General features: G+C 32.0%; 2 protein-coding genes across 3 annotated transcripts; one reads left to right on the plus strand and one right to left on the minus strand.

The window, feature by feature from the left end:
* Positions 1 to 1,448: 1,448 nt before the first annotated feature.
* Positions 1,449 to 13,221, minus strand: LOC106073795 (probable ATP-dependent RNA helicase DDX41). Its single transcript, XM_056007612.1, has 15 exons — positions 13,067 to 13,221; positions 11,990 to 12,079; positions 11,582 to 11,828; positions 11,370 to 11,444; positions 11,188 to 11,248; positions 9,501 to 9,710; positions 7,977 to 8,130; positions 7,711 to 7,847; positions 7,395 to 7,557; positions 7,051 to 7,254; positions 6,839 to 6,935; positions 5,407 to 5,556; positions 4,285 to 4,356; positions 3,534 to 3,644; positions 1,449 to 1,652 (listed from the first exon to the last, which is right to left on the minus strand). Exons 1-15 carry the CDS (start codon positions 13,085 to 13,087, stop codon positions 1,516 to 1,518), a joined length of 1,929 nt encoding a protein of 642 aa, XP_055863587.1. The 5' UTR covers positions 13,088 to 13,221; the 3' UTR covers positions 1,449 to 1,515.
* Positions 13,222 to 13,352: 131 nt separating this feature from the next.
* On the plus strand, positions 13,353 to 24,034 carry LOC106050402 (plasma kallikrein-like). 2 transcript variants are annotated; one of them, XM_056007622.1, is made up of 9 exons: positions 13,353 to 14,252; positions 14,410 to 14,715; positions 18,918 to 18,993; positions 20,150 to 20,342; positions 20,500 to 20,557; positions 21,170 to 21,287; positions 21,963 to 22,127; positions 22,916 to 23,052; positions 23,490 to 24,034. In XM_056007622.1, exons 2-9 carry the CDS (start codon positions 14,701 to 14,703, stop codon positions 23,652 to 23,654), a joined length of 927 nt encoding a protein of 308 aa, XP_055863597.1. In that variant the 5' UTR covers positions 13,353 to 14,252; positions 14,410 to 14,700; the 3' UTR covers positions 23,655 to 24,034. The 2 variants fall into 2 exon arrangements, with proteins under 2 accessions (XP_055863597.1, XP_055863606.1); XM_056007631.1 differs by lacking the exons at positions 13,353 to 14,252; positions 14,410 to 14,715 and adding an exon at positions 17,890 to 18,064 and having other exon boundaries at positions 23,490 to 24,033.
* Positions 24,035 to 24,291: the final 257 nt, after the last annotated feature.

The following is a 24,291-nucleotide window of genomic DNA, read 5'->3' on the forward strand; positions in this document are numbered from 1 at the left end:
GTTTTCCTGCGTTCTGAGCTTTATCAATTCTTTCTCTGGCGTCTACAACGCATTTTTCTTCCCGCGGTAAGAAGAGCCCGTGTCAACTGTAGAGTACCGGTCTATAGGAGTGGGACGTTGCGATAAAGAAGTATTTTCTTTCGGAGCGCACTAGTCATCCTAGTCAAAAAATAAAATTAAGTCTAATAAAGAAGGAAGCATCATTGGGCAATATTATGCGATAGATGTTCGAAGTACATATAGCGCACGTATGTCTTTAGACAAATTATGATAATCTTCGTGTTAAGTAAGAAGCCTTGCCACGAGCTTTTTGTTACACAAAATCGATATTAAACACATAAAAGAATTTTGACCTTTTCTGACTCTAAGCGGACAAGTTTTAAAATGTCTTCAAAAAGTTTTGAATCGATATTTTTGTTAACGCCTCCTCAAAAACATTAGACATTTTTAAAAGTTCCTAATTGGAATATGATACGTACTAACTTACAATAGTTCAACTTTTGAAACATTGATAATTATTTCATCTTACTGGGTTAATATTCAAACGTTGATAATAACATCATCTTGCTGGGTTAATATTCAAACGTTGATTGATTACTAAAATGAAAATATTATTAATGTTTAATTTTACCCTTGTTAAATAATTTTGAATCCATTGGTCAGGATGTCACGCCCCCATCCATGGGGTGCTCCCCACAGGTTGAGAAAAGCTGTAGTAGATCACGGAAATGTGCAATGGGCGTGTCTTAAGATCATTGTGTTTAGCTAGACGTCTTGTAGCGGGCATGTTCTGTCCACACACACACAAAAGTCAATAGTACGATAGTCGGAAGAAATTGGTCCGTTGTGCCGTAAAAAGAAGGTAAAGAATAGAATGGCGTTGGTGAAGAGGCCTTACAATGTTTTATTCAAAAGAACCTTTTGAATCGATCTTGTTGCTAAGGTAGAAAGCTTTTACTTTGAAGATGAAACGACGTCCCTAAAATTAATAATTTGACGCTACTGATCTCAACATATATTGGTGTGCTGCATTTCCACCCCTACTTTAATTGATTCATTCTATGCATGTCCAAATAAAGAGGACACAATTTAATTGACGGATAAACATATTAATTATTACCCGGTGCAGCACTTGTCTAGTACTTTGAAAAAATAAGATTAGCTGGATATAAATTAAACACGCACACACAGTTTATGGTCAAGTTTGACAGCATCATTAATATTTTTTAAATTTTAATATAGAAATCTTCTATATTATTTTACAAAAATCTCTTTGACATGGAGAACATTGTAACCAGTAAATCACTTTGTAATGAAACAGCCAATTTCATAGTTTTGAAAATACTGAAATAGTTGAAGTGGCCTCCATACATAAATTCCTAAGACTCCACAACTTCAAAAAGAACCTCACGGGTAAAAAAACAACAACAAATAAACAACAAATAAAATAAAAGTACAAGTAATTTTATTTTTATATTTCAACATTAATTAGAACTATTTAACATCCTTCTAACTCTACCAATCAGCACTGTTATGGGCCAGATAGTCTTTTCGACCTATTCCTTGGGCTTGTTTGGTTTGCATGGCCTGTAGTTTAGGACAGTCTGCTATTCTATGACCCAAACCACCACAATAGGAGCAGCCCACCTCACCTGTTCAAATGGACACAAATATTTATTATTAACTATCAATGTTCACAGTTGTAAGTACATTTTATATTTTATTCATGCAAGTTAATACAAAGATCAATATTATTGCTATCACATATACTATCTGAAGACTTCATGAGCTGTTCTTAATTATGTGGGAACAAGAGTCAATACCACAAGACTTTAAAGATGCCACAATTGTCCATCTATAGTTCTATACAAGCGAAAAGGAAGCCGCCAAATCTGCGACAACCACAGAGGAATATCTCTTCTCTCTATTGCTGGGAAAACCCTCACACACATCCTACTAAATTGGCTCATGCAACACCTAGAACATGGTCTACAACCAGAATGCCAGTGCGGCTTCAGAAAAGAGTGTGGAACCATTGACATGATCTTTGCGGCAAGGCAGCTCCAGGAAAAATGCCAAGAACAACATGCTGACCTCTTCGAGCTGTCATCCTCCCTACATTGCTCTATGCCTCAGAAACATGGACAGTATACAGAAAACATGCACACAAAAAAAATCCACTTCCACATGACATGTCTAAGAAAAATACTGAATGTCAAATGGAAAGAAAAAACACCAGATACTGAAGTCCTTCGAAGAGCGGGTCTGCAAAGCATCCACACAATCCTGATGCAGTCCCAGCTGCGATGGGCAGGACACATCTGCAGAATGGAAGAACGCTGCATCCCTAAACAACTCTTGTATGGCCAACTAAGTGAAGGAAAGCGCTCACAAGGCGGTCAAAGAAAACTCTTGAGGGACTCCCTCAAAGCTTCTCTGAAGGCGTTCAGCATAGACCCAGCTACCTGGGAGATAGAGTTTTGAGTTTTTGAGTTTAGGCACATCGGCACAATTTAGGCCATGTTGTGCCCGTAATCCTTTAAGGATCACTCTCCCTTTAAATAACAAGGGCTAAATTTTATACAGAGGCACATGACAGAGCATCATGGCGTCGTGCTGTGAAAACTGACGCAGAGGTTGCTGAGGAAAAGAGAACAACGCTGGCAGAAGAAAAACGGCAAAGAATAAAAGCAAGGCCAATGACACTAGCTCCAGCTGGAATAACCTGCCCAGTGTGCAGCCGAACATTCTGGGCTCACATAGGTCTCACCAGCCACATGAGGAGGCACAAAACCCCAGTGCAAAGTCCTCAGCTCCCTGAATGACAAAGTGGTCATCATCGAACCACGATGGACGAACTATACTATCTGAAGTGATTTTGGATCATCGTCTTTGTATTATAAGCTTCATCTAATGGTGATAAAATGCTATTTCACAACTTAAAATAACACTATTATCCTTTTCTAAAAAAAAACTCATCAAAACTTCGGATATTCTATTCTGCTGTTCTGTAGTACTGTAAAACTTAACTTCATCTCGGTCTTTAGTCTCCAAAAGTTGAGCCCAATCCCCCCAAAATCTATCATGCTGTTCCACATGGGTTTTCTCTGAGCAGTAATCATAATATGGTGGTCATATAAAATATATATACAGGAATTTCTTGTATGCTGCCTTTGGTTGTATGAACCAGGATAAGTGTCAGAGGGTCGACATTTTGATAAAATATTTCTAAACATATAGTATATATACACATAATTTATATATAGTTAAATAGTGCCTGTTAAGACGTCACTTGGTAAAGAGGCCCATTCTCTTGTTTCTATGTTAAAAAATTAATTTCATGTCTTTGTACAAGTTAGAACATGTTCTATAAGTCTTTATTATTCATGATAGAAAAACATTCACTGTGCAAACTAAATGAATATGAGATGCAGCATTAAGCATTATGCATGAATCTAATATAAATAAAATTGTATTCCAACTGAAAATGTAAAGTATTTTGAAATTGAGAAAAAAAAATATGTTTCTCTTACCTGAAATATCCAGGTATTTCTCAGTTTCAGACTCCATAGTTGCTAAGAAAGCAGGAACTTTTTGGTTTGCCTCTTTGAGTAAATGTTTTAAATCAAGTAGTATTGATTCATCTGTATAAAACAACAACAAAGAAACAAAGTTTATCCATTTGACCAATCTTGATAAAACTTGGCACAAAAGTTCCTTAGATCATAGCAGAGACCATAGAGTATGTTTAATGCCCTTCCCACAACCAGAGGGCACTAAAAATAGAAAAATAGTACCTTATTGTTTCTCTATTAAATAGCAAAAGTTTTTAACAAATCAGGTAAACCCGTTTTCACAGAAATTGATATTGGATATGAATATGTTGGCTGAACGGGTAAACATATTTTCATACTCTTTTCTTTTCATGGCAAAATAAAAAAAATGTGATGGGAACATTCTCAAAGTTTGACATAGATCTAAATTCAATCCAGTAGATCAGTAATACCCAAATAAAGGCCCACAGGCCACGGGTCTTACCCGACTAGTATACTGGTATATATATATATATACATATGTATATATAAGTTTAAAGCCAACTTAATGTATTTCCATTGTCTTGAAATTAAAAAAAATGCTTTGCTTTTCATATTGAGCATCTAAAATAAACTTAAGAACCTTAAGATTTGATATGAACTCTCAGGGTTAAAGAAACAATGCACATGATTCTGTACTAGCCCATATAAAAAAACAACTTTGTAAGCCATATTTTTTTAACAAACTTACCAACTGACTTGTTCACAAATGTTGTAGCAACACCTCTTTGCCCTTTTCTGCCTGTTCTACCTATTCTGTGAACTAACAAACAAACTAACATTTTAGAAAGTTAACTAAATTATGCAATAAATGTGTGAAGAATTAATTTCCAATCTTGTGCTCTATATAGTTTTAATGTGTGTAAATTTCTGATTTTAAATTTTCATTTCTATTCCTATCATTATGGCTAATATAATGATGCAATTCATACGTTCATCTGTGCTCATTTCAGAATTTCTATCTTTCACACACACAAAAAAAAAAGGAATACTCCTCATTTAATTAGCCTGTTATAGCATTGATTGTTGTTGCCTAATGTAACAAGATGTATTCCAATGAGTCTAATTTCAAAACTAACTTCAGTCCTATTTTACAAAGCTTATATCAACTCATGAGCCATGAATTCAAATTGAGGTCATTTCCCCCTTTTTTTGTTTGTAAATGCTTTTAAAAACTGATTACTCTAAAATCCACCCTTCTATTCCTTTCTTTCTCTTCCCCCCCTCCCCCCAATTTTTCTAACTGGTCCAGGCAGATAAGTAATAGTATCATAGCATATTGAGAAAGCTAAAAGCAAGAAATAGCTCTAAATAGCTGTAAAAATATTTCTAATTGCATAGATTTATTGTTGTTAATCTGGATCTATTTCAAATTTAATTACATGGCTGATCCAAACTAATTGATACAATTACACTTCATAAAATGTTTGTTTTAAAAAAAATATTTTGAATGTTTTTCTTGTTTATTCCCTCAGGTTTACTATTTTATTGATATTAATAAATAAAATCCTCAGTATAAGCATATTTCCATATACATACATATACTTTTTTTTACTTAATCTAAAGCACTTCTTTATGATTTATGAAACATCCATTTTAAAATATAAATCTTTAATCTTGACTATAATGCCATAGAATGTGTTTTCTAATAACTATTACAGAGGGTAATCTTTTCCTGGTCTTTGTACTAGTAGGTTGAACAGTTCAGCACAAGGGAAAAAAAAAAGCACATAGTATCAGGAAACCATGGTTTAAAATAAAAAAACCTACAGAAAATGAACTCATAGTGAGATGTGAAAATAAAATCTATTACCATAATTTTCAATATCTTCTGGCATATCATAGTTTATCACATGTTGAATTCCTTCAAAGTCCAAGCCTTTACTTGCCACATCTGTTGCCACCAATACATCTTTTTCACCTTTTTTGAACTCTTCTACTGATCTGCTTCTCTCCTCTTGATCTAATTAGGAACACACTTAATTTTTTCATATCTAATCCAATTTTTTGTTATCATGAACATGACTAACTATTTAAGTAAAAAGAAATTAAAGTAACCTTTTCAGACCTTGTGATCTTTAGGGCATATGTTTTAAAGGTAATCTGTTTCTGTGACCTAAAGTTAAGGGTGTTGTGTGGCAAGCACTATCACTAACCGCATTTACTTTTTCCAAACTAATGTCAGGTACCTATTACAGTTGGGTGGACTAAAAATATTGAAATTCAAAATCCCAGTTATCACCAGGATTTGAACCTGAGACTCTCAGCTCAGAAGCCAGTTGCTTTACCATTTAGCCACCACGACCACCATGACCCCCTTACTAACTATTAAATAATGTCTAATCCTACACGCTTTGCAGGTAGATAGTTGACCCTTCCAAAGTTATTTCCATTCCCAAATTACACTAGCAAGTTTTGAAGTATTATGCTCATTTCTTAATCTTAAAATGCAGCTTTTCTGGGTGCTTCTCCATAATGAAGAGAATGACCATAAGTATCAAAAGAAGAAAACAAAATGAATAAAGGCATTTTTTTAAAAAGTACTTTCAAAGTGGTAAGTTGTTGCCCATTCAGAACTAGCAAAATTTTTAATGGGTGTTAGGTCAGCATCAGAACAGACAGATCTGTTCCATTTAAACTTTAACCTTACAAACTCATGTTGATACAAACAAACCTGAACAATTTGTAATAGTTAATTGCTTAAAATAAAACTTCCAGCTACTAACAAAAAGTCCTGCTCAGACTTGATATCAACTTAAGGGAGAATAGCACAAAACATTGATAATAATAATGCATGGGAAAATATGATTGCGTTGAGAGAATGTGTTTTTACATCATTTGTATGAAGATGATTATTGAAACATTGATATTTTAAATCAGATATTTATAAAGATAAAAATACAGACATTTACCATAAGTCTGTTAGATTATTGAGACACTACAAGACTTCTGGTTACTTCTTTCTGAGATTTCTCTCTTTCAGCTAAATGTCTAAACATAATTTCCTTTTGACTTTTTAAAAATTTTTTACTGGCCCGTTTATTGGTAATACTGCCTGTTTATTAGTAATACTTAGAAGGCTTTGAGACGTCCATGGAAAGTTAACTCAACTCATTTATGAGCAGGGAACATTTTAATGTTGTTGGGCAAGTTAGATAGATAGAGAAAATCTAGGTCTAACCCACAGCTCTGCCCCAAACTTAGCCTACTTAATGCTGCTGTAAAAAAGATTGCATATTCCTAACCTTTGCCACCATGTATTGCCACAGCTTCAACTCCTTTAAGTAATAAATATTCATGAATAGCATCCACATCTTGTTTCTTTTCCGCAAAAATAAGAACCTGAAAAAATTTGTGGTTTGACATATATGAATATACATATACTTATACATAGCTTGAATACATAGCTATTGAATTTAAAAAATTATTATTCAGTATTACTATAAAAACTAAATACCGGAGGAGCTGTTTTTCGCAAGCACTGGAGAATATAAACCATCTTTGCTTCCTGCTTAACATATTCTACTTCCTGAATGATTTCCAGGCTAGCAGCACCAGCTCTGCCAACATTGACTGTCACAGGTTTGACTAAAGCACTGCGAGCAAAGTTCTGAATTTTCTTGGGCATGGTGGCTGAAAACAGCAATGTTTGTCTTTGACCCTTTTTGAAAAAAATGTGAAAGCAACAAATTTTGGCCAGCGTTAACAAATGTCTTATAAATTGCCTCAAGAGTAATTTAAACTAATGCTTTTGTGCTAATATCTTAAAAGAAACATTTCCAGAATAATGTGTAGGATTACCTTAAAGTAAGAGAAGATAGTTCTGACATCCTCTTCAAACCCCATGTCAATCATACGATCAGCTTCATCCATACACAGATATCTACAAACATCTAAGGTGACCATCTTTTTATCTAGCATATCCATCAGTCGACCAGGTGTTGCTACCATTATGTGCGACCCTCTAAAATTAATAAAATGAGCACATTAGTCTTTTAAATAAAATAGAAACAATTTAATTTGAAATATCAACTTTTTTGTACAGAAAGCATAAGGATCTCACAGATAACATTAATTAAGTTTTTAAAAGAAAAAAAAAAGACCTTTGATAAATTACCTGTTGACTATGTCCATCTGTTCTTTGACTGGCATTCCTCCTATACACAGTACTGGTCGTAGAGTAGGATAACCATTGGTGGCCATACAGTCTCCTAACTGTTTTATAATATCGTATGTCTGTTTGGCTAACTCACGCTGAAAAATTTGAGGGAGAGTTAACATCCAGCAATTTATAAATAATTCCTTTAAAAATTCATTTTCAAATAGTTCAATTATCTATGACATGCTATTTCAATTTGTAAAAAGTAATGAAAAAAAAATTACAGATGGACAGATAATGAGACCATAGGGCCCTTCTTTTTTCATGAAAGGAAGTTTCTTTTCTTGTTCCAAACAAAACATAACAATCGGTAATGTGAACACAAGGGTTTTTCCTGAGCCTGTAAATGCAATACCAATCATATCACGCCCACTCAATCTGAAAAAGAATGAGAAATTTCATTGGTTTCTTTAAAAAAAAAAAAAAAAAAAAATTAAAAGACACATAAATGATATGAGCTTTTAAGCATGAATAAATAAAATTACGGGATGAAAAACAGTAATAATATTTTCATTGTCAATAAGTAAATTTCATTTCATAATTGCTAAAGAAAAAACCAAACACTTTTCACTGTAGCCAGGACCAGCCAAGGCTGATCAGACACCATTAATTCTAACCTTAGACTTATTTTCTGCTTACAATTACATATAGGTGGTAAGGTTCATTTTTAAGATACAACTATAGAATTTTCAAATCGAACAGTTTATAGGACATTACTTATATGTAAGTTTTATGATTGTTCTCTTAAAAACAATACACTAGACATAATGAAATGATGCATACTTTTTGACCTAACTAAATTTTGAAATGTTGATTTCAGCAACTTAGTTAAGGTGATTAGAAGAACACAAATTTTCTATTTCAATATTATATCAATTTACAGCTAGTGTCACATGTAGAGCTGCCCATCCAACCATCTACATGGCTTCATATTATCGCAGTTAATAAAATGATAGTTGAAGTATCTAATATTTTATTTCCGTTAAAAAAAAAATAAATTGGGTAATAAAGTGTAAAGGTATCTCAATATGTGCTATTTCCTGCTTAATGAGTTAAAATCATGTTGAAAGTGGAATGTCCCATTTCGATCACAATTTACTGTGATAAATACCGGAGTTGTTTTTAGATTGTTTAGCTAAAAGACCCTAATAACTTTTCAGTGAAAATAAAAATATAATTAAATCCAATCTGTCACAGTCTGCTAAATGAGTCAGGAAACAATTGATACTGTTTAATTTTATATCCATTTTGCCCATGAGATACTTTTTTTAATTGGACGAGTTCAAATGTTAACCATTATACACTATATTCAAACCTTAACATTCCACTTTTTAAACCCAGATAATTTAACCATTATACACTACATTCAAACCTTAACATTTCAATTTTTTAACCCAGAGAGTATCTGTCTTAAATCTGACTTTTAAAAGGTCTTGATTTGTACAATGGTAACATCAATCAAAAACAAAATTTTCATTTTACTGAGAAGACATTAACAGGTATGTGTGTACTTAGTACATGTTAGATAAAGTAATGAATTTCTTTTCTTTCTAATTGTTTTTTGTCAGAGCCTTTGTGATTTATTAGCTTTAACTATAAAAAAAATTGATGTAAATAAATATTTCTACTTTGTGGTGATTCTCTTGCCATAAATGATTTACAGTAATCAACAAGGGATACGTAAAATCTTACATCCCAACTAAAGCAAAAGCACAACTTCAAAGCTGCCAATGTTACTAGTAACTTACACAGTTGGTATTCCTTGTATTTGAATAGGAGTTGGTGTTACTATTCCTTTTTTCTTAAGTAAGTCAAGAATAGGTTGAGGGAACTTCATAGCTTTGAAAGCTTTGATTGGAGGAGGAAGATCTTCTCCTTCTACTAAAATGTGATGCTTTTTACGAATTCTTTCCCATTTTTCAACTGGTTGCTCAAGAATAAACCTTGGCGGTCTCCAACTAGTATAAAGAAAAAAGTGTTTTCAACATGTTGTTTTTTTTAAAGAGACTTGAAGAAATAAAATGGTAACCTAAAGAAATATGTAATGCATATAACTTTGAAAAGAAATGTAAATTTTGTTTTAAAATTTTCATTAAACTTCAAGAAATGTAAAAAACAAACAAACAACAAATACCATATTTTTGTGCATATTCTGTGCGTATAACCCCAACACAAATGACAAAATAAGTAAAAATAAAATCATACAACCTGCACATGTGCAAAGAATGACTTTCTGTAAAGTACCAGTACATTAAGTACTAACATTGTTACTATTTGAGGTTTTAGATTGAGATGTTCATAAAGTTTTCCAATGTATTGAGCAAGTTAAATTCAGTAGCTTTTTTGAATGCAAGAAAATGATATATCTGTGATTTAAACAAATTTAAATATTCATAAAATGAATGATTTATCAAATGTTTGTGTACTGCCCCTTATGCAACACACACATGGGCACAGTTTAAGGTGGGCTGGCACAAAGCAAAAAGGTGGAAGTTGAGCTAGCACTGTATCAATGAAGAAAGATAAAAATAGCTGTGTGTTACCTGAAACACAGATATTATAAGACTATTGTGGACCCTTTTGGAAACAAATATGTGATGAAAATATAGAAAGAGGTGTTCAGCTGTTTTCTAAATAGATTCCTTTGACTTATCTTTTCTTATTTCTTTCAATTATCACTGTCTGTGAAGATCTACTATTGAAAAAATTATTTTGCAGCATTGAAAGAAGATTTCATGCCTGATTGAACCATTTTATATTGATTGAAGTTCAAATCATTATTTTATCTCTTGTGTTCCTATGATTTTATTTAGGGACCTGCAATACTCCAGGCCAACTCATTCTCAATGTGAAAGTGACAAAGTTACACCTCAACTTCTTTAGTCTATTAAAACATTCAGAAATTTTGTTCTACATGATCATCAGATATAATTTTTAATGATAGTAAAACTGTTTAGAGGTGTCTGAGTGGTAATGCACTTGGCTTCTGAACTGGGGTCCCAGGTTTGAATTCTGGTGAAGATAGGGATTTTTAATTTTTGGATCTTTAGGGTGCCTCTGAGTCCACCTAGCTCTAGTGAGTACCTGACATTAGTTGGTGAAAAGTAAAAGTGGTTGGTCATTGTGCTGGTCACATGACATGACAACTTAATTAACTGTGGGCCACAGAAACAGATGACCTTAATATCATCTGCCCTATAGATAGCAAGATCTGAAAGGGAAACTTTTTACTTTTTAATATAACTGTTCACAGTTTTAATTAAATTAAAGGATTAAATCAATATGTATTATTGTTGGTAATTCATTGATTCATGAGATTGTTCAAACAAAGGATGGGTGCCTAATATCGTGCTCTCCATTTCTAACTATCGTCAAGGTGGTCCCATGTTCGATATCATCCAAAATGGACAAAAAGTATGCAAGGATGTACTGTACCCTGTTTTGATTGGTTCTGTATACTCAATGCCCTTAGCTAACTCTGCCACACCCATCAAAGCTAAAAAGAAAAAAAGAAGAAAAAAATGAAGATTAAAATATTACAAAATATTGAGCTATAATTTTTTTATGAATTTTTAAATTTGAATATGCTAGACACAAAAATGATTTGAAACACCTACCTGTCTTCTCTGCTACACTTTCTAAAATCTTTTCTTCTTCCTTAAGTATCTTCTCTCTGTCAGTTTCTTTCCTTGCTAATGTAAAATAAATAAATAAATACCTAAATAAATAAAATTAGATAGAAAAAAGGTTGATAATGATATATATTCAAAAAACCTTATCCTAATAAAACTGTTTTTAAGTTTAGTAAAGAACAAAAGAAAAAAAAAACCTTCAGCTTTTTTCTTGAGAACATTATGTTGATCTAACAAACTAACTTGAGCCAGTGGTCCTAAATCTAGCGCAGGCTCCACTGCTTCATCTGAAAAAGCATTTCTGCTATCTTCCTTATCTGAATCTTCTAATATTATTTTATTTAAAATAGTTCTGTCCTCTTCATTTCCACTACTCTCTGCTTTCAGTAAATCTTCTTCTTTAATGGCTCCCACTTGGCCAAGCACTTTCTTAACTTTCAGCAGCTGAAATAAAACATAGACATGATAAAAACACAAATAAATAAAAGGGTTAAAAATTCTATTAATATTCTAATAATTTTTGTCTAAAGTTAATTGTTTTTTACTTTAAGAAAGTTTCAAAAGCAATTGGAACCTATGAAACAAACAAAAAAAAAATCTAATACTTCAATTTTCTTTCTCTGCTTCACAGGAATATAAGGTTGGTAATCTTCATCATCTGTAGATATCTCCAAATCACTGCCTTTTGTTGCAGCCTGAAATATGGTTTTGTACATATTTTGCAAATTATTCAACAAAAAACAAAAAAAAAAAACAAAAAAAAAAAATCAACAACACACTAATTCCGTAACTTATAGATAAAAACTTAAATCTAGCAAGGTTGTAACTGAATGAGGCAGGATGGCGTTATGTGCACTGAACTGTTGTTCAGTCATCTTGATGATGGGCCTGGGCTTTTATCCTGCCCACTGCCATCCTTCATTGTCCTGCAAAATTTTTGGACTAGAAAGTAGTTTATTATCTTTAGCTCTGAAGGAACATCCAAAATATGTAAAACATACTTCTTCACTAACTACTAGATCTAGTAGTAGCAACAGAATCTGGTAACTAGATGAAGAATCAAAGTAGAAAATCTATGATTTGTTTTTGTATCTATTATATTTTATTAATACAGTTTTACTCTTGATGCCAAGAGTCTAATTATTAATTTATTATTCAATACTGTAATTATTGTAATACTAATAATACTAATCCGATGACTCTAGCCGCACGCTAGGAATATGTTACCATAACTAGTAAATCTATAAGACTTAAGTAGACTAAGACTAAGTCTAAGACAGTCTAAGTAGATCTAGATCTATCATTGACATTCTTAGATTCTATGTTAACTATGTATTAACTAAACTAAGTAGGAATTATGTTTAATATTAGATTTAATTAGATTTATATCTATATTACTAAGTCAGTCTAAAGTCTAATGAGTCTAAGTAGATCTAGAATCTAGTAAAACTAAAAGTAGTAAGTTAAAGTGACCAGTCAATAAACTAATAAAGTTAAGTCTAAGTCTTAGTAAGTTCTACTACTACTAGTACTACTACTAGTAAGTACTAGAAGTTCTAGATTACTAGATAGATCTAATATAGTAAATTGTCTAGACTAGATTCTACTCTACTCTAGATTATTAAGTTAATTAAGAATGAGACTCAGAATCTATTCTAGATCTAATCATAATATAGATCTACCCTTTTTGGTGCGGATGTCATAATTCAAGTTTTTGTGTTTGTTAGTTGAGCCCTAAATCTAGATCTTCGATCTTGAGTAGAATAACAAAAGAAAGAAAAGTAAACGTTCATCAATGTTTGTGTTAGTTCTTATTTTTTCCGGTTAATAATTGTTAACTTAAAATAAAAAAGATTTCTATTCTTAATGTAAAAACCAGATTCAGATCTAGAATCTAGTGAGTGGAACAAAATAAAATTTAGAACTAGAATCTATATTAGTATATTGATTGTACAATAGATCTAGTTTGTTAAAACTAGATCTATATGAAATATAGAGATATGTGGCCCTCTACATGACATACATCTATTTTTGGCTTTAAAATATTTTAAGAATCACTGACATTAACAGTATCATTATATCAGTGCTGTGATTCCTTATCTTCTGAAAAATCTTCCACTGTTCAGTGTTTGATACTTGACAAAGAATATGATTATCTGATAACTGATTATGATTATAATGATCTACAGTTTAAGGCAGCTGCTAAGGTCAACAAATGGGGCAGCGAGGAGGAAAAAGCGACCGCTCTAGTACTGGCCCTTAGAGGAAAGGCTTCCGAAGTACTCCAATCCATTCCAAACCAGCAGGATTATGCTGCTCTCGTCCAGGCTATGGAGCTTCAATACGGGGACGAGCATTAACAGGAAGTTTATAGGGTCCAGCTGAAGACCAGACAACAGCGGGTCAGTGAAACCCTACAAGAGCTAAAGACGGACATTGAACGACTTGCCCATCTGGCATACCCCACAGCAGCACAGGAGTTCCTCGAAGTAATCGTCACTGATGCCTTCATCGATGCCGTTCGAAATCCAGAGCTAAAGGCCAGCGAAGCCCTTGTGTATGCGAGGATGGACTAAATGAATGGGGGCAGAGGAAGAGGATCAAGTGCGAGAAGATCGGAATGGTCCTTGTTATGGTGATCTATTTTGATTAAACTTTGTATTGTCTTTGTTCCCATACCTCATTGAGTTGCCTCCTTTAAATGTTGTAACAATACACAGTGAAATTCAAGAAATTAATATTTTGCGCTACTGCTGAATGAAATATATTTATAATCAAGTAGATCTATGTCAATAAAGATAGCCGCCAAGCAGTGTTTGAATCTGTAAACTCGGGTACTGTGGTACATCTTAATGTGAACTCAAAAAGGTAACAGGATATAAATATATATAAACTTTAATGAAAAGCTATATGTTGAATTTTATTGCTTTTTTTTTTTTTTTGCTGTGTCAGTATTATCCTTGTTTACAGGCATTCTTTTACTATGACATACCAAAACACTCTAATGTGGTATGAAACATTTCAGGACACTAGCCAAAGCTAAATGATAATCAGCATTAGGAAACATCTCTGTCTAAGGCAGCTGAAATGACAACTTTTTGTTCTTCTGTAGACAACATGTGGATTTGTCTCAATAATTCACTTAAACTCTGGGAACAGAATGAGTGAGGAAATTTTTCTGCAGAGAACAATAAAAAAAAAGTCAAGATATCTTTATTACTCAAATATGATATACAATGAAAACTGAATTGCCCTTGGAGGACCCTGTGTTAGTCAATTGCTGGAAAAGATATGAAATAAGAAAGATTGAAATCACATGATAGAAGTCAAGGTTGGAATTTTTATACACATTTCATTTCCCTTTCCATTTTCTTAAGAATTTTTTTTTTTAAGCAGTTTAGTTTGGATGTAGGCTATTTTGTACACCCTGGAAGTTATTAATGTCAAAGTATTTGGTCATAGCAGAAGAGACTAAAGCAAGTAGGATACTCAGAAATTTAGTGCTTTTGATTAAATACTTTTAAGTTGAAGGCTTGCTAAAAGATTAAATGCTAAATATGTCATCTTATCTTATCTTATATGATACAGACGTTACTTCAAAAAAGAAGATGATTACGTCCTATGCATCATGCATTTAGTCATGCATATTAACCAATTACCTAAATTCTGCTAAGTCATAGATATGTCATCTTTGAACAAATTAGTCAAAGAAATCAGATATAGTTTAGTTAAAGAAATAAATGCAGAATCTCAACTTATTAATGCTTTTACCCAACACCAGAATAAAAAGATATGCTTGGTACTTGAATACAATTTACTTGCTTTTTTTAGGCTGGACTTTATATTATCAGCTATTCAGACATGATGTATAACTTTACTTAGACCCTGCCATGTCGCTCGACGCATTGGGGGGCAAGCTGTCTTCACAAAGATCTGTCATTGGCAATGTCTGAAGCCTCTTCCCACCTTGTGTCTGCTGTTCTGAGGTCCTCCATGAAATTGTGGCGCCAAGTTATACAATGATGTCCCTGTTTACAATTTTCTTGTATTGGCCTCCATGTCATTGCAACTCTTGACATGCGTAGTGCATTTTGTTGGAGAACACATCCCGCAAACCTCATGTGACGCTCTGTCACAACCTCACTAAGTGGTTGACTCCCAGTTTGGCATAAATAGGATTTCCTTGTTTGAGACCTGATCTAAATAACTGACTCCTACTATCCACCTTAGCCATTTTTGTTACATCACATTTAGTCTTTTTTCAATTTAGGCAGATATGATTTCCATATCTGACAGGCGTATGTTGCTGTTGGGATTTTTGTTGAGTCACATTTAGTCTTTTTATCAATTTAGGCAGATGACTTCCATGTCTCACATACTTATATGTTGCTGTTAAGATGACAATTGTGTTAAGAAGGTGTATTTCTGTCTCAAGTCCAATGGCTTGACTTGTCCAAATTGGCAGCAGCCATGGTATATAAGGGAAGAATTATTCAAATGTCCTCCTAAAATGCTTTAACTAAATAAAAAAACAAAAAATATTGAAAAAAAAAACAAAGCTTAAAATTATATTAAGTGTATTTGTATCAATTAGTTGGGATCAGTCATGTAATTAAATTTGTAATACATCTAGACTAACAATAAAAAAGCATTTATACAGATAAAAAAAAAGGAACGAGCTGAATTTGAACTTATGACAAAAGCCTTCTGAAGCCAGCACTGTAACCACTAAGCTAGTGGAAAGCCTATGAACATGGAAAATTGTATAACTGGTAGTTATCTATTCTTTCTATAGTCTCATCCTATTTTTCATGTTGTGTTCACTAAGACTTAGACATAATGTAGAAAGGGGACTAATTCAGCTTATAACACCACTTTAGTCAAGTACAAATTCTTTACCTTGTTTGAGATACCAAACTAAATAATTAATTACCAATAATTAATTAACTAATTGGTTAATTTTTTAAATTGATTCTTGTGTTGTCAGGTAAAAGAAATAATTGTGCCGAATTTCAGCTTGATCCGAGATATTGTTTGGGAGAAATAATGTGTACAAATTTTTTACCACACAGACAGAATGAGTTAATACAAGCTTTGTAAAATAAATTTGAAGTTGTTTAACAATAACAGTAACCTAGTCTAAGTGGTCGTTCAGCTTGATATGAAATTGAGTGTGGGAGAAATAATGTGTACAAACTTTTACCCAAACTTTTGAACAGAAAGACAGACAGAGTGAGTTGATATAAGCTTTTTAAAAAAAACAAAAAACAACTATTTATTAATTGCCTACTCAGCTACTGGAAATCTGAATAAATGAAGAGTCAAAAGATGACTCATGTATTCTATTAATATAATACTACTTCTCTTGTTAGTAAATTCTTTTATTTCATAAATATATTTTCCTTTAAATTGTAGAAAAGGTCATAAGTTCACTTCTGCTTGTCTTAAAAACATAAATGAGTTGTCATTTAAATCTTTGTGAAATTCTTTCTAACAGTTTATGATTTCATTAATGTGTTTTTATTTTTATCAATAAGCACTGAATAAGCACTAGTTTTAATTATTACTACTTTAAATTAATACTAGATCTGTCCTCTGCCTCTATCTACTGTAATTCAAAATTTATATACAATCATCAATGATAAAGTAGATAAATATTTGCAAATATTAGATATTCAAATGTATACTCTTGTCTGTTTTCATGTAATTTTTACAGATTTCTTTTGGTTGTGCTTTAGTTCCCTTTTCCATCTATTCCATTCTCAATGGCCAAGTAAAATTAATTTTATACATACTCTACTGTTAATTACAGAATTTTGTGTCAAGGAAAGGGAAGGGCAGTTTTGTACAAGCTAATATCCATATTATTATGTATTATATAAGATACTTTCAATTCCTGTGAGAGCCACAGGCATCAGCGAAAGTATGTGGGAAAACATAGCCAAAGACTGGAGTGCATGGAGACAGACTGTGCGTGCTGGGACAACCCTTGCTGAGAACAAAAGAATTGAAGCGGCCTTAATCAAGAGGGAAAAAAGAAAGCTGCCCTGTCCGCTAGCCCTGAATCAGAGACATACACATGTACGAACAGTGGCAAAGTCTGCCGTTCTAGAATTGGCTTGATTAGCCACACCAGATTCTGCCCCGTCTCAAGATTAAGCCAAAACCAGTGACTCATTTGGGCACATCCATTGCCTTTCGAGACAAAAGGAGCCATATATATATAAGATAAAATATATAGATACAAAAAAAGAGAAAGTCAAACTAATAATTAAATTAAACATTGTTGTTATTTATAAAAAGTAAGCAACCAAAGTCTATTAAGAAACATGTCTTATTAATGAAAAAAAAAAGCAATTGTGTCCTTAAAAGAAAAATTCCCCTCTCGTAACTCTTGATGTAACTAAAGCATTTTTGAACAAACTTATGGGATGATGACCTCTTAAAACTGCACTCTAAAAAGAATATAATATTAAAGTTAAAGTGTGTGCAATTAATATAGTGTAGGGTCAAGTGGGTTCAGCCTGATGACACCCTGTTTAAGTAGCTAGAGTGGACATCCGAGCAGGTCTATTAAAAGAGCTTTTTAAAAATATTTTCCTTCTTTCTTGAATGATTTTGTTTCTTGAATTAAAAAACAACTAAACTTTAAAAGGCAGTATCAATCCTATTTTAAAATGGTAAGTAATTATGAATTTTCAAAGTGGATGCTTATGAATCTATATGTTTTGTAAATGTTATTAAAAGAAATTTAGTTAAGACAATAATATTTAATTTACAATATTGTTATTTTTAGTTTTAAAGAAGTTTGGTAAATCATATTGCTATCTATAAGCTACTACATACAAAGTCTGCTTTAAATACTTTTGAACAGGAGCAATCACGAAAACACTCAAAAGCTTAAATGGCATAATGTTTGGCCACTGACCTGAAGATCCATAGTTCAAGTCCTGGTTGAAACCAGGGTTTTTAAACACTCAAGCTACAAAGAACATACAAACGAAAAAATCCTTCTCTTTTTTAGGGCCATCAATGAGGAACTCTTTAATTCCCATGAAACTTTGAGAAACAAACTTATTATGTCTGCAAGTGTTGCATTGATGTGACAAATTTATTGCATCTTCAACTTTTTCTTGATTTGAAGTGTTAGTACAGCACATTTATGATATTTGATGTTCGACCTTGTATAAGTGGCTTTATTATTGTAATTTACAATATATCTTTTTGAAACTATAAAGACACTACATGACTATGCTAGTCTTTTGGTGCTCTCAGTTGTTGTTTGTTATTACAAGTATTATTTGTAACTGCTTATTAATGAATCTTTCTTAACTTGACCAGGTTATTTCTTACCTGTCTGCTAAATTGTTTGTGTTAAATAGACAATAGAAATATACATACAAAATAATAGCTCTTCTTTGGGAGTTAAAGTAGGCTCTCCCAATGGTCCAGCATGTATGGGCTTATTCCTCCTTCTCCCCCTCTTCCTTTTTTATTTTTAATTGTTCAATTTTTGTTTCATTACACTTGCAGAAGAATCCCTCCACATTTACATTGTTGGTCCTTTTATGTCTGATCACTCTAACTTTGCAGTTTGATCAACCCAAGGGTGAGAATACATTACATTTTGATAGCCAAGTAGCAGGTTAATGAAAAGATTTACTAGCATATATATGATTTCCCAAGAGATTAATACACTAAAAGTTATACAATTTAAGGCTTTTTTTAAATACTTTTTTTTTAAATGACTGCCATGTTAAACAAGAAATGGTATATAACCCAGTTAACTGGCATTAATACAGCATAAAATGGGAATTTTCTTTCTAACCACAATTGTATTGCATAATAATGTAATGAAAATTTGCACTTAGGCTTAATGAAGCTACGTTTTTTAACATGATGGACTATGCAGTGTGTGCTAAAAAGTCATTTATTCTTAAAAACCAAAAGAAATTATAAAAGATTGACTACTATATTTAACAGTTGAGCTATGGCACTTTAAAAAATTTAAATTATATTGTCACTGTCTATAAAATAAAGAATTTAAGATCTTCAGTACAAGTAGTCAAAACTGGGATATAGATAATGTAATGTTATCTTCTAGGCTTATGGTTTAATGTAACATTTAAATTTCTCGTGTGTAGTGAAATTGTTGTTACTTTTCTGTTTGTGTCAGTTGGGTAGCTAGGGATTTGGGGGCTCCTGCATTTTGACATCATGACATGAGATAATGTTATGTAGTTAATAAATATATGTCTAAATTCCGATAGGTACAGTATATAAGTGAAAAAAAAATCATTAAGACTCTTTTAATGAATAATTCTGGTGAGATAATGTACAAGTGACAAATCTCAATCCATATCTCTTCAAGTCGTGCATCCTCTAGATCAATGTGTCTAGTATTTTTGACTCCACATAAATAGCAAGATTACATGGCTGTAGCTTAATATTTAAAGAAAGAAAATTAGGACATTCCCCAAGGGGACTTCTGAATTTGAACCCCTCCCCCATACCCCACCCTAGCTACACCACTGGTTTGGGTAATGTCATGAGAATGTGTCATCACATTGATGGAGTATGTTGTTGTCTTAACAGTGCCCAACTGTTATCATCTCTTTGATATAGATGGACAAACTCATATGCTACTGATGAACAAATCTCATTAATACTAGTATAAAATACAAAATGAATATTTATAACTATTAACCTACTGGTAATGTATCACTCAGCTTTTAATACTTTTATTCATGTTTTCTTGTTACCAGGCCGTCTTGTGCGAGCTATAGGTGGTGAAACTTTCTCTAAAGGCCGTTGGCCATGGCTGGTTCTGTTGGAAGCAAGAATTGTTACAGAAAGGTTGTTTGGAGTTTTTCCCATAAGATATAACACAGTTACTTGTGGAGGAGTCCTGATCTCCAAGCAGTGGATACTAACTGCAGCACATTGCTTCACTGATGTGTAAGTGATTTCATTACATATTACAAGTTGAATAAGCAGACAAATCATATTTTTCAGCTTTTTTTTTTCCAATTGGTTTTATTAAAATGACAAACTATTAATAACTATTGTCAAAATGGTTTCAGAAATGATTTTAAAAAATTCCTTTTTCTTATAGTGGCAGCACAGTTGCTACAAGGAGCTGGAAGGCCAGACTAGGGTCTGTAAGATTAAGAGTGAGTAATTGTCTTTTTAATTTTTATATCAGTATCATAAGAGTATTAAGGTAACTTATTTTATATAATGATATTTATTTTTTAAACTTGAAGTCATTTATATTAATTGCAAAACTTTCTATTAAAGAAAAATAGCTTTTTTACAAAATGTAAATGTAAATCTGTAATGTAGAATCTACACCCAGTAAGATGAGTATAGATAGCTCGTTAAAAAATATTTATAAGCTGGATTAGACAAAGAGCCTATACATTAATCTACCAGGAAAAAAATTAATTGACACTGGTAGTTTGGCTTTCAATTTCACTGAGAATAAATTGATCTTGGTCTATTAAAAACTTTTAAAGTAGCAAAGTACCGGGTATTTAAAAGCTTGACACATTAAAATGTTAATGCTCTAAGAAGTGTAACATTGGTAACATTACACATACAATTCCAAAATTAAGCAGTGGTCTAAATTTATTTGCTTATAATGTAATTTAGTATTTTCTTCTTTACAATTGTTAAAAACCATTTACTTTTTCTTTTTTAAACTCAAGAAAACTAAATATTTATTATTGTTTAAAACCCTATGTATTTTGTTTAAAACCTTATCTATTCTATTTTTTAACCAGCCCTCTGTTAGTGATAAAATTTGGCATCTTGTGGGGCACATCATGGATAAAGATGAACTCAAACAGTGGCTGTTAAAAATAGAAAAGATCGTCATTCATCCTGGTTACAACAAAAATGGTTAGTTTGTCAAGAGTAAAAGACATTTAGCATGATAGGAGTAACAAAAGATAAACAGTACTATAGTGAAATGCCTGGATGATAACAAAAGGTTAACATAGAGACCTACAGATTTGTACAGTGTCAATAAGAAATTGAATTGCAGCTCATAAGAAAGACACAAAATTACTTCTAGTAAGAAAATGTTGTTGGTAGTAATGCTAAACCAAACATTGCATTCTTAAATATTTGTGTCCTTAAGTTTCTAAAATTTAAATCTAAAGGAACAGCTCACATTTATAAAAACTGTATTGGTGGCCACAAATGAAGAAAAAAAATGATCTCAAAGTATCTGTAAAAAAAAAAAAAGTCAATATAATTATCTCATCAATGTCAGGAGGATGTGAAGTCCAAAATAACATTATTATAATAAATAATGATAATAATAAAAATAATAGTTATAATCTGAAATATTCATTCTAATCACCTTGTTTTAATTGTTGTATTGAAAGGTTTTTTAGCACAATAATGTTTAGCTTTGCACAAGTAGCACATAGTACTCTGATAGAACACAATGGTAGATATACAATTTGAGAGACTTTAATACATTTTAAAATTCTTATCAACATCTTAACTATTTTATTCCATGATTATCTTACATAGAAGTTATAATGTTCACTCTAATATGTTTTCTAGATCTTTATGGGGATGACATTGCAATGGTTAAGTTGTCACGTTCAATGCCAGGTGGAGGTCATTTTCCGAACATCAAAAGTGTCCCACTTCCAAGTGAGAAAGATGTTGATTTCCCAGAACCTGGATTACAGTGTGTAACAAAAGGCTGGGGGTGCACATCTTTAAGTAAGCAATGTTTGACTGTTCACTAATCTTTAGTTCACATTTTATTAAACTCATTTTTATATTTTTTTTTGAACATAGGACCTACTTTTTAAATTGTTACCCATGGTTTCTTGATCATGTCTGCTGGTACGCCCTCCTCTCTTGAACACTAACTCGTTGACATGCTTGAGTTTATGGAGGTGTGAAGTTGTTGCTGAATGTTTTTTGAGAATGTTGAGAATAGCCATGTTCAGTCCATTAATCTAACCCAGTGGTTCTAAAGACCATGGCTTACTTGAATTTTGTTATTCTGATATATCCAACAATTTTCATCTTCATGCTTGCTGCAGATCTGTTTCTACATCTATACATCTAAATTTTGGTTGGCCCTCGAAATCATATAATTCAATAACGTTTCACTTTTTACAGCACACTATTATGGTCTTATGGCTTTATGCACAATAGACATGTTAATTCTAACTAGCAATACTATATTTATGTATGTATTTCATCAGAGATACAGGATATTCATGGACCCAGCAGATAATTATAATTATATGACAGTGAATTGACTATTTCATGTTCCCATCAGAGATATTATAAACATACAAATAAAGTTCTCCTTTAGGACTTTGCCTCCCCCTGTTTGATGGTCCCTATTTCCTTATGCTGATAGACATTTAACAGTCTTTTGAAAATGTTAAAAAAAAAAACCAACATATTAATGAAAAAGGATTATTTAATTCAAATATAAAATATAATGATAATTAATAGATGCAATTTACATGTCTTGTATGTGATTATTACAGATTCTGGTCTCTCAAGCCAAGCTCGACAAATTTTAATTCCTGTATTACCCAATGTACTGTGTGAAAGGCTTTATAGTAAACAAATGAAGTCCAGAATCTGTGCTGGATATCACCAAAAAGGTGTTGGAATCTGTAAGGTAATAAATTGACACACTCAGATGGACCTCAGGCTTGAATACATAAAAAAAAATTTGGGGTGTGGTGGCCAAGTGGCAAGGTGCTAGGCTTCCAAACCAAGGATCTCATGTTTGAATCTTGTTGAGATTGGGATTTTTAGGATGCCCCTGAGTCCACCCAACTCTAATGGGTACATGACCTTAGTTTGGGAAAGTAAAAGCATTTGGTCATAGTGCTGACACCCTTCTTAACCATGAGCCATTGAAACAGTTGACCTTTACATCATCTGCCCCATCGATTGCAAGGTCTGAAAGCGGAATTTTACTTTTTATGTCTAGTTAGCTGTAGATATGTAAAAGTTACTTACTAGAGGTTGCTATTATATCTTTTAAATGTGATATAATGTAAGATTTTATTAGTGACATCTCAATTGTGTTAATCATTTTTTTTTACAAAGGGTGACAGTGGCAGTCCATTGGTATGTCAGAGGAATGACCAGTATATTCTGGCAGGGATAGCATCATTCACCAGTAGATTTAGTCCAGAGAGTTCTCCAGCAGTTTTTGCAAAGGTTCAAGACTATTTACCATGGATTAATGACACTATCAATGCTTATAAATAATTGTCAACAAAGGCAACATAATGTTTAACAAAACACAACATAATGTAAAATAAAACACAATAAAACAATGTGCATCATACTGTAAGGAAACAAATGACTTGAAATGCTTTTTTTTCTCAAGTAGTTCTTTTTTCCACTATTAAGTGAATTTAGGACAATTTGCAAGTACTCATCCAGTATTAGCATCTTAACAGCCATTCACACAATATTAAGCTATGTTTTTATGTAAACTGTTATTGTAAATTATTCCTAAAATTCATGGAAATAAAAAAAAAAGATATTTATTTTAGCTAATTTTTAAATTTATTTAATTCACATCTATTCACACCTCATGTTCAGTAAAAAAAAAAAAAACTCACAAGAGAGTATTATATAAATAATACTAAAATTGTATATATATTTTATTATTATTATTAAATATTATAATTACTAATTTATATATTATAATTATTATTATATATTATAATTATTTTTATATATTATAATTATTATTACAGATTATAATTATTTTTATATATTATAATTATTATTACATATTACAATTATATCACATATAATTATTATTATATATTAGGCCTATAATTATTATTATATATTTTATTATCATTATTATAAATATAATAATTGTTATATATTA

The sequence above is a fragment of the Biomphalaria glabrata genome, chromosome 1 (assembly GCF_947242115.1).
Source record: "Biomphalaria glabrata chromosome 1, xgBioGlab47.1, whole genome shotgun sequence".
In the NCBI taxonomy this organism is placed as follows: domain Eukaryota; kingdom Metazoa; phylum Mollusca; class Gastropoda; family Planorbidae; genus Biomphalaria; species Biomphalaria glabrata.

Coding starts and splice junctions, on each gene's coding strand:
- LOC106073795 (XM_056007612.1), bottom strand. CDS start 13,087: ATGACATCCGCACCAAAAAGG. Junction 11,829..11,989: donor AGCAGAGAAAGAAAATTGAA/GTATTAGATTTT, acceptor GTTTTATTTCAG/CTGCTGAAAGTTAAGAAAGT. Junction 7,255..7,394: donor CTATCTTCTCTTACTTTAAG/GTAATCCTACAC, acceptor TTTTTCAAAAAG/GGTCAAAGACAAACATTGCT.
- LOC106050402 (XM_056007622.1), top strand. Junction 18,994..20,149: donor GCAGTTTGATCAACCCAAGG/GTGAGAATACAT, acceptor TCTTGTTACCAG/GCCGTCTTGTGCGAGCTATA. Junction 20,558..21,169: donor TAGGGTCTGTAAGATTAAGA/GTGAGTAATTGT, acceptor TTTTTTAACCAG/CCCTCTGTTAGTGATAAAAT.